We start from the raw sequence: 11,470 nt of genomic DNA, 5'->3' as shown, positions 1-11,470 counted from the left end.
TATCCTTTAAAGGATATCAGTCAATTGTAAACACACAAGTTTTATCAAAAAACAAATATTTGTATCAAATATATGTGTGGCACAATTATTGGCACCCTTTTATTCAATAGTTTGTGCAACCTCCCTTTGCCAAGATAACAGCTCTGAGTCTTCTCCTATAATGCATAATGAGGTTGGAGAACACATGGCAAGGGATCTGAGACCATTCCTCCACACATAATCTCTACAGATCCTTCGAATTCTGAGGTCCACATGGCGGACTCTCCTCTTCAGTTGACCCCACAGGTTTTCTATGGGGTTCAGGTCAGGAGGCTGGTATGACCATGCCAGAACCGTAATTTTGTGGTCAGTGAACCATTTTTGTGTTGATTTTGATGTGTGTTTTGGGTCATTGTCTTGCTGGAAGATCCAACCAGGGCCCATTTTAAGCTTTCTGGCTGAGACAGTCAGGTTTTGATTTTTATTTGTTGGTATTTGATAGAGTCCATGATGCCATGTATCCGAACAAGATGTCCAGGACCTTTGGCATAAAAACTGCCCCACAACGTTATAGATCCAAAACCATATTTAACCGTAGCCATGAGGTACTTTTCCATATGGCTACCTCTCGGTGTGTGCCAAACCCATCTCTGGTGTTTGCTGCCAAAAAGCTCTATTTTTGTTTTATCTGACCATAGAACCCAATCCCATTTGAAGTTCAAGTAGTGTCTGGCAAACTGAAGATGCTTGAATTTGTTGTTGGAAGAGAGCAGAGGCTTTTTTCTTGAAACCCTTGCAAACAACTTGTGGTGATGTAGGTGATGTCTGATATTTTTTTTTTTTTTTAGACTTTCTGACCCCAAGACCCAACTAATTTTTGCAATTCTCCAGCTGTGTCCTTGGAGAATTTTTGGCCACTCGAACCATCCTCCTCACCGTGTTTGGAGACAATATAGACATGTGTCCTCTTCCAGGTCGATTCTTAAGATCATTGATCAGTTGAACCAGTTGATTGGAACTTCTTAATTATTGCCCTGATGGTGGAAATGGGTATTTTCAATGCTTTAGCTATTTTCTTATAGTCATTTTCCATTTTGTGAAGCTCAACAACAACCTTTTGCTGCACATCATAACTTTATCCTTTGGTCTTACCCATTCTGATAGATGACTAAGGGAATTTGGCTTGTGTGTTACTTCATATTTAAACCCCTCTGAATCAGGAAGTCATGGCTGAACATTTTCATGTTCTTAATCACCCAGGTGTACTAAAAAATGTAAAATATGAATGGGAATATACTTCAGATATATTTTACTCATACGAATTTCTAGGGGTGCCAATAATTGTGCCACACATTTTTGACAAAAATATTAGTTTTTTTTTATAAAACTTGTGTTGTGTTTGCAATTGTTTGATATCCATTAGAGGATATATTAATGTGAACATTTTGAATGATATATCAAAAGGGTAAACAATAAAGACATATTTTTCACAGCCTTCTATGCTCATTTTTACCAAGGGTGCCAATAATTTTGGCCACCACTGTAAATGTTTTAATGCAAAGAGGAACTTGACTATTGATTTGATTATTATGACTGATAGTCATACCTCAGAGGTCAAATACACAAATGACCTGTAACATTCATAATTATGACATAACCAGAATAAATGCATATGACTAAAAATGCTTTGACTAACAATTGTTAGTGAATGTATTCAACTCATCAATAGGCTGAAGAGACTGGTAAATCAACCCCTTCAACACATACATTTTCAACTGAATGGATGCATAGACTTTGACGTCAGCAACGAAAGATACAGGAAGCATTTCCTCCCTTTTAAAATTTGATAAGCCCATTTAATTTGCTGTCCTATCTATGGTTATATGATTAATGCATTTTATCATTTTTCTTAAGCATTGTTTTCTTGCCTGCTTTCTGCAACCAATCCAAACACACCTGCGACCCATTTTGTTGTTGCGGCCCACTGGCTGAGAAACACTGTACTAGATGATTGAAATGTTTACACAGTGGCATGACAGATTAAATAGCTCACTTTATCTTCAATGTTAAATTGTTTGAGGAGTAAGCAAGGCTTATGTTTTCATTGAATTAAGTGCATATCACAAAACAATAGTTTCAATAATTGATTCAGACATTTTCTAGTCACTAGACTTCTCTAAATAAAAGCCCCCATTACAGTTTGATGACATACGAATATCATCAGATGGAGGACAATTCATGAACAAAAATCTGGGACACATCCATTCAATGGTCTAATTATAGCTTTCTACACTAATACTGAGTATTGTCATTGTTAGTGCAACAGCAGTGGTAATTGGATAGCCCACAATGAAAAGGTCCCATATCTAATTAAAACAGAAGAGGGAAGATCATAGGTATGGGTAGGAAAAATAACTGCCGACAAGTGTGGCCTAGCTCATTTACACTCTAATCTGTCATGCTGCTAATTTATGCAGTGATTGAAAAACACTTGAGACTGTTCACAGGAACTCTCTTACACCCTTCAGACAGCATTTGCTACTCTTCTGGTATTGCATCTTGTTGATCATATTGAAAGAGAGTTTCTAATCTATTTAAAGGGATAGTTCACCCAAAAATGAAAATTCTTAGCATTTACTCCCTCATGCCATCCCAGATGTGTTTGACTTTCTTTCCTCTGCATAACACTGAATGGTCCAACAGAGTTGAAATATTCTTCTAAAAAATCTTCATTTGTGTTCTGCAGACAAAAGAAAGTCATACACATCTGGGATGGTATGAGGGTGAGTAAATAAAAAGAGAAGTTTCATTTTTGAGTGAACTATTCCTTTAAGAGGGATTACTTCATCATATTTTTTAAATAAAGTGATAGTTCCCACCAAAATAAGAATTCTGGCATCATCTACTCTCTTTTGTGAAAAAAAAAAAAAAAAAGAAAAAAAAAAGAAAATCACATGTGTTTTGAAACAGTTTGAGGGTGAGCAAATGACAGAATTTTCATTTTTGGGTGAACTATCCCTTTAAAGAATATGAAACCTCTGCATCATCTTTAGGGTAAAATAACCTCTGTTTTTCATAATGCATTCTCAAATGGCCTTAAATCTTTAACCGTTAACTTGCACAATGGTGTAGTTATGTAATCTACCAGTAGGGGCTAACTGGCCCATGCTGACTAGCCAAATCTTGACCCCTTGATTTTTACATCACCCCTTTGTAGATAATGAGGTTCATCTGTTTCCCTGTTCTCCACAGCTTTTACATGACTTCCCAGACGAGCTGCGGGCGGACATCGCCATGCATCTTAACAAAGACATCCTTCAGCTGCCACTCTTCTCTTCGGCCAGTAGGGGGTGTCTGCGTTCTCTCTCCTTACACATTAAGACGTCGTTCTGCGCACCGGGCGAGTACCTCATTCGCCACGGAGACGCCCTGCATGCTCAACACTTTGTCTGTTCTGGGTCACTAGAAGTGCTCAAGGACAGCATGGTGCTTGCCATATTGGGTAAATTCTTCTCAGTTCCTAACACATATAGCCCCAAACCCATCCAGTTTTATTGCGGTTTCCTTGTTAGTCAATTTAGATCCAACAGTCTAAAATATCAAATCAACATTTTAAAGCAATTAAAGACTGTACCAGCTGCAGTTGTTGTGGTTGGAGCAACTGGTTTCAAAGCAACTGAGTAAGCATCTGGCTGTCAAATTGATTGGAGAAAAGGGCAATGTGACTTAAAATACCAAAATACATGATTGAAGTAAGCTTCACAAGCTCAGTTGTGATGCGTTTGGCTTGCTTTGTTTATCTCAGCACAATGAAACCAAGTTTAGTAGAATTTATTGAACAACTAAGAGGTTTACTCAGATGCACTAACATGACTGACTGGTGTAAACAGGTAAAGGAGACCTGATTGGTGCAGACCTGCCTGGGAGGGATCAGGTGATCAAGGCTAATGCAGATGTGAAGGCTCTGACCTACTGTGACCTGCAGTACATCAGTGTAAGGGCTCTGCAGGAAGTATTGGAACTCTACCCAGAATATGGCAGCCGCTTTAATGAGGATATACATCACAACCTCACCTACAACCTCAGAGAGGTAAAGCATATTATATGAGCAAGAAATACTGTAAGCATTGCAGGAAAAAGTATTTGAACCTGAATATTTGCATGAATTGGTCACAAACTGTAACAATTTTTACATTTTCATGTCTTTGTTGGAAAAAGTATTTGAATCCTTGGTTTAAAAACTGGTTGACCCTCCTTTGGCACCAATTATTTTGAACAAATATTTAGTATATTTGCAGATCAGATCTGCACAATGGTCAGAAGTAATTTTGCAATATCTTTCTTTACAAAACTGTTTCATTTCAGCAATATTATTGATGTCTAGGTTGCTCTATTCACATATTTACAAACTATTCACACAATTGTTCCTGCAACTGTACAAGTTTATACAGTATAATGTGTAATAGAAGCACCCAGTAGCCTACTATATATTTTATTTGTCTAAAATTAATTTGGATAAAATATTTCCAAATTGTCATCATTTAGAAATATTCAGATTTCAAATATTCACAGCTCTTTGGAGAACTTTATTCTGGTTGGTCAATTGCAGCATTCTGTGGTCAAATATTTTTGTATAATGTCACTAAACTCTATAACTGAATGTTGTCCCAGCCAAGGCAACCAATTTCCTACAGCTGTGCTAGTTTCATGTCTTCTGTGTCACTCGTCACATAAAAAATTCAGCTAACTCAAATTGATATTTCATGTCAAATAATTTATTTATTTGGTAAATAGCTGTATAATAAGAGGGATAATGTGCAATCAGCCAGTCATAACTGCTACATAAATCAGGGTTTATTTTGCAATACTGACACGCTGACTGTACATTATCTCTTACATAGATATTCAGTAAATACCTGCATATATTTAAATTATACTGTATTTTTCCAACAAGTATAGATGTGTAACTAAGGACACTCAATTTTCAACTTGTGTTGTACATTAGCAGTGTGTATTTGTATTCATTTTGAGCTTGAGTCATTAAAGTACTAAGGATTTTCTTGTGTCTCAACAGGGCCAAAACAGATTCTCTCGCTCAACCCGAATCCCACAGGTAACACACAGCACTGGTTACACAAATGTACACACTTTTAGAGTGCTCTCCATCACTTTGATTTATTATTTTTATCCATGATTCACACTCGCATGGTCGCACACATGGGCCGATATACCCGTACTAATCAAAAAAGCCACCTTACATAAGCTCTCAATTACTAGTGCCAATCTGAACTGCAGCCACATCGGAGCAGGCAGACAGCAGCTCATCTGGATGTGTCTGTATCAGGTGAATTAGCAATCTGTTTGTGGCACTGACCCGCTGTCTCCTTGCTGTGCCAGCTGTCTTAATGATCTGAACAGCCACACACACACACACACCAATAGAAGGGTACAGATACACACAGAAGAAAAATATCACGCTCTAACAGTGACTTATAAATAATCTTGAGTGTCCTTACTTTGCAAGACTAGAGAGAGGGAGCAACAAACCTCAAATGAACCAAATATAATTCTTAAAGCCTTTGATTATGACTAATCAAATTCAAATACATTTTGAATTGTTAATCAAATTAAAATGTAAAAACATAGCAACCGGTGGCATTTAAATTACAGACTAGATGAGTGTTCAAGTTATACCAAAGCTTCCGAAGGGTGGGAGGTCAATATTTGGAAGACAATTGGTCTTAGCAAGACTCTGAAAAAATATTTTGTAGTGAAGTAAATATACTGTAACAGGAAAGATTAAGTACTTTCTACACTGAATAAGTAAATTTAAGCATGAACTTGAAAATATTAAGTAAATTCTACATTTGTACTCAATTCAAACTTTACTGATCTAGCTTGAGTAAATATTTATGATGTTATATATCTTTACAATGTGATCAAGCATCAATCCTAAAGTAGAAAAGCTTGTCATACTTGCTAATGAGTAAATTTAATATAAATAAAATAAGTAAACTTTATTTTTCAAATGAGCTTGCATGGTTTCACTGTTTGTAAGTTGGTTTACTGTTTTGTTGATTTTGTTGCTGCGTTTGGTAACTTCTTGTTTTGTGAAGTCTAAAGTTCCTTTTCAACACAAAATCACTCTTATGATCAAAAAAATATCTGTCTTTGTGTTTTGGGCAAAGTGTGCAGGAGTGCAGGCTAAATTTAATTGAAACAGAGTATTGCACAGTAAGCTTTTAGAATTTCTAATTAAAGCCACCAAAAATGTACTCGAAAATATGGTCTGTTAAATCTAGCTAACCATCCAGAACCCTTCTAAGGGAAGCCTACAAGCTTAGCCTAAAATAGCATAACATGGTGGTACACTGGCAAGGTGACAAGTGGCTGTTCTTTTTGAATGAATGTCCATGGAGGAGATGCTTCAGTGTGCTGAATAAACTGCTTGAGGAAACAGCTCAGCACTTAAAGGAACTGTTCACCCAAATGAGAATTCTCTGTCACTTACCCTGATGCCATTCCAGATGTGTGTGACTGTCTTTCTTCAGCAGAACACAAATTAAGATTTTTAGAAAAATGCTGAAGCTCTGTAGGTCCATATAATGCAAGTAAATGGGTGTCATCAGGCTGCTGGCTATTTGACGGTCCAAAAGGCATGTTTAGGCAGCATAAAAGTAATCCACACGACTACAGACGATCAGTTAATGTCTTCTGAAGCAAATAGATAGGTTGGTGTAAGAAACAAATCAATAATTAAAACATTTAACTTTGCATCTGTAACGTAGTGCAGGCTGGAACAGGAGCAGATGAGACAAGGACATAAAATAGGAACCCAAGCGCAGTTTATTAAAAAAAAATGCAAACGTGAATCCAAACAAATGTGAAAGTAAAAAAGAAAACCATGAACCAAAACAAAACAAGAAACATGAACTATGGCTAGGACAAGAATTAATAGGCAAATTTACCAAAACACAACAACAATGATACAGACTAAAAATACACAACAAAGGACAATGGCAAACATGAGGGCTTAAATACATGGACATGGGCAATCAAGATAATAAGACAACCAATAACAAACTAGAACTGATAACAAGACAACCAATGACAGGACAGAACTAAATAAGGTAACAAGACAATAAACACATGAACCAATGAAAAGACAAGACTAATGGAACCAAAGATCAAAACACATGAAACATGAGGGTAACAGGAAATCACATGACATCCAGGAAACAGGAACAAGGAACTACATTTTCAAAATAAAAGACATGAACAAAAGTACATGAATTAAAACATGAACTAAACACATGAATGTGACAACATCGTTGCTTCCGGCCAGCACTGGGATGCTGTTTGAAATAAAGTAACTCTTGCATGGCGTTCGTTCCTCTGTTGTATACAAAGAATACGCTTCTGACTTCTCGCATGAATGTGCCATAGCGCTTACGTCACTGATGCGTCGATTGCTGGCAGAAAGTGATTATTTTTTTATTTTTTTTGTCATTACAATTTTTTATTGATTCCAAACTCAAATCAACACAAACAGTACATGAAAACACGGAATCAACTTTCATCAATATATGCCCCCCCCACCCCCACAACACACATCCCAGTGGTCAGACACCGAATAACAATAGATAAACATACAAGCAGACAGTCCAAAGAATATACTCACTGACATAAAAAAAAAAACACAAAAAATTACCCAACAAAAAAATAAAATAAAAATAAAAGGGTTCCACACATCAATCAATTACATACACTCAATTCAAACTGTCCCACTCCACTGTTCCTCCCTGGCAACCCTCCAAGTAAGTTCCCTACGTTAATACCCGCCCCATCACCCAAAAATACAAAATCTGGGGCAGAGTGAAATCTGAGTGCTCAAGACCTCACAGACATAACTCTGAACCCTCGACCAAAACTCTTGAATCATGGTACTGAACCAAAAAACGTGGGCTATGTCCCCATCCTCCAACTGGCATCGCCAGCAAGTAGGTGTGTCTTTAAGCCTATACAATCTAGGAAGAGTCCAATAAAAACGATGCAGAATCTTAAATTGAATGAGGCACACCCTTGCATCCCTAGACATAGACTTGACATTTTTAAAAATCCTACCCCATTCTTCATCCTCCAGTACTAAATTCAAGTCTCTCTCCCATAACTTCTTAAAAGATGTTAAAACCCCATCCCCTAGACTCTGAATTAGCAAGGAATAGTATGCTGAAACAATCTCAAGAGTGTCTGCCACTTTAGGGGGCTGCGTACTACACCCAAAGGTGGTACAAAGTAGATGGCGCAGCTGTAAGTACCTGAAGAATTGAGATCTGGGAATCCCAAACTGCTGTATAATATTTTCAAAGGATCTCAATGCTCCATTTTCATACACAGTGTTGGGGAGTAACAGAATACATGTAACGGGATTACATATTTAAAATGACAAAATATAAGTAACTGTATTCCACTACAGTTACAATTTAAATCATTGGTAATTAGAATACAGTTACATTTAAAATGTATTTTGATTACTGAAGAGATTACTTAGCATTTTATAGTCATTTCTTTCATTTAATATTTAGTCCTTTCAGATGGAAAACATTTATACATATACCCTGTAAATTATGCAATCCAAAGTGCATTTGAACAGCAGTGAACCACTTTCTTATGATGTGTTACATTCATACGAGCAGACAGAGAAGTAAGTTTGAAGTAAGTTTGGAGCAGAAGAAATAGAAATAAACCTTGTGTAAATTGTCAGCTTTACGCTAAGCTAAAATGCTATTTCTAGCCATTTTACATGCATGTTACCAGGCACAATCATATTTTTTTATCAAGAAAAGTTACGTTGGATCATAATTTCTTTTTTTCTAGTAAGACCTTTGATATTAGGGCAAAAATCGTATTCTTGATAATCATTTTTGTATTGTTTTCCTGTAAAAAAAAAAAATCTAAAAATCCTTAAAACAAGATCAATTAGATTGATCTTGTTTTAGAAACAACACTGTATAAGATATTTAGGTTTTTCAGAGAATGTGTTTTTAACACGTGTATTTTGTCTTACTGTACTGGCAGAGTTTTTATTGTCAAAACAAGTGAAAAAATCTACCAGTGCTGAAGAAGTAATCCAAAGTATTTAGAATACGTTACTGACCTTGAGTAATCTAACGGAATATGTTACAAATTACATTTTACAGCATGTATTCCAATCTGTATTGGAATACGTTTAAAAAGTAACCCTCCCAACCCTGTTCATACAGGTCACCCAACGTTGCAGCGCCCTTCTCAATCTATTCTGTCCAGCAGAAAGGGGATTAGTTAATAAACAATTTAGGGTTAACCAAATACTTGCGCCAACGTTCAGGTAAATGTCCGAATTGAACACATGGGAAACTTTTGTCCACACTAACTGCATGTGCGAAATAATGGGATGTGTCTTTACTTGGACAGCTTCGTAGAAAGACTTTGCAATGGCAAGATAGGGACAAGTGACCAATGCGCCAAATGTCTGAGACCAAAAGCATAATAGTAAAACAAAATCTTGGGGATACCTAACCCACCTTTGTCAACTGGCCTGTGTAACTTGTTAGAATGCATCCACGGACATTTACCATTCCAGTTAAAGGATTTAGCTATATTATCAAATTGTTTAAAATAAAAAAGGGGAACTTCAGTGTGGAGAGATTGTAGTAGGTAGTTGAATTTTGGAATACAATTCATTTTTATAACATCAACTTTCCCAATCATAGATAAACGCAATGAAGCCCACCTGTCCACATCACTCGAAAACCTTTTTATTAAAGGGTCAAGATTAACTCTAACTAAATCACACAAATTTGCTGGGAATAAAATACCCAAATACTTAATAACCGGGCAGTACACTGTCAGAGCCAAAGCTTCAGATTTAGACCAATTAACTCCTAAGTATCCCGTGTATCCTGAGAATTTAGAAAAGGAATTTATAATTCTGTGGAGGCAAGGCATAGATCTAGTAGGGTCAGAGGCGAATAATAAAATATCATCTGCGTAAAGCAAAAGCTTATGCGCCATACCTCCCGCTATCACCCCTGGAAAATCATCCTCCTTTCTTATTGTGGCTGCTAATGTTTCCAGGGCAAGACAGAACAATAATGACATGATATTAATGAAACGCCTAATGTTATCAGAAGAGCTACGGCCTCAAATAAACCCCACCTGATCTATATGCAGAGGTGGGTAGAGTAGCCAAAAACTGTACTCAAGTAAAAGTACAATTACTTCAAAAAAATAATTACTCAAGTAGAAGTAAAAGTACTAATATAAATAATTACTTGAGAAAGAGTAAGAAAGTATCCAATTAAAAGAGTACTCAAGTAGTGAGTAACTCGTTACTTTCACAAATGACATAATAGATGTTTACTCCCCTATATTCCATTACACAATACACATTGAACATGTACTACAGAATTATTATTAATGAAAATTATGTATGACTTTCTTTCTTCCATGCAACACAATAAGGAGATATTAGACAGAATGTTTGCCTGAGTCACTATTTACTTTCAGTGAATGTTTATATATATATATATATATATATATATATATATATATATATATATATATATATATATATATATATATTGAAAGTGAATGGTGACTGAGACTGTCAGTCCCTATCATTCTGTCTAACATATTTTGTGTTCCACATAATACAAAGCGTCACACTGGTTTGGAACAACATGAGGGTAGAGAAATGATGACAGAATATTAAATTATGGCTGAGCTATCACTTTAAAGAGATAGTTCACCCAAAAATGAAAATTCTCTCATCATTTACTCACCCTCATGCCATCCCAGATGTGTATGACTTCCTTTCTTCTGCAGAACACAAATTAAGATTTTTAGAAGAATATTTTAGCTCTGTAGGCCAAAACTTTGATGCTCCAAAAAGCACATAAAGGCAGCATAAAAGTAATCCATAAGACTCCAGTGGTTAAATCCATGTATTCAGAAGTGATATGATAGGTGTGGGTGAGAAACAGATCAATATTTGTCATTTTTTGCTAGACAGCAGGGGCGATATGCAGAGAAGAATGTGAATCACCAAAAACACAGAAATGTGTCCAAACCTCTCTTCTTGACAAATTCATCCAGATCTGACAAGAGCCCTTAAAGGGACAGTTCACCCAAAAATCACAATTCTCATTATTTACTCACCCTCTTGCCACCCCAGATGTGTATGACTTTCTTTCAGCTGCTGAACTCAAATGAAGATTTTTAGAAGAATTTCTCTGCTCTGTAGGTCCATACAATGCAAGTGAATGGGTGGCAACATTTTAAAGTTAAACAAATCAGTGGTTAAATCAATATCTTCAGAAGCGAAGTGATAGGTGTGGATGAGAAACAGAGAAACAGATCACTTTCACATGAATGTGGAACCACTGGAGTTTTATGGATTACTTTTATGCTGCCTTATGTGATTTGTTTCACATTAGACGACATTCTGTGC

At 36.3% G+C, this 11,470-nt stretch overlaps 1 protein-coding gene across 2 annotated transcripts in view; it reads left to right on the top strand.

Moving 5' to 3' along the window:
- The window catches only part of kcnh4a (potassium voltage-gated channel, subfamily H (eag-related), member 4a), a 39,545-nt gene that overhangs the window by 17,099 nt on the left and 10,976 nt on the right, over window positions 1-11,470 (top strand). For both annotated transcript variants that reach the window (XM_051714632.1, XM_051714634.1), the window contains exons 10-12: window positions 3,232-3,481; window positions 3,870-4,069; window positions 5,054-5,092. In XM_051714632.1, the coding sequence (XP_051570592.1) occupies window positions 3,232-3,481; window positions 3,870-4,069; window positions 5,054-5,092 (489 nt within the window). The remainder of the gene's footprint in view (window positions 1-3,231; window positions 3,482-3,869; window positions 4,070-5,053; window positions 5,093-11,470) is intronic.

The sequence above is a fragment of the Myxocyprinus asiaticus genome, chromosome 13 (assembly GCF_019703515.2).
Source record: "Myxocyprinus asiaticus isolate MX2 ecotype Aquarium Trade chromosome 13, UBuf_Myxa_2, whole genome shotgun sequence".
Taxonomy (NCBI): Eukaryota; Metazoa; Chordata; class Actinopteri; order Cypriniformes; family Catostomidae; genus Myxocyprinus; species Myxocyprinus asiaticus.
The sequence above is the reverse complement of the archived record's forward strand: the minus strand, read 5'-3'. Positions and strand labels throughout refer to the sequence as shown.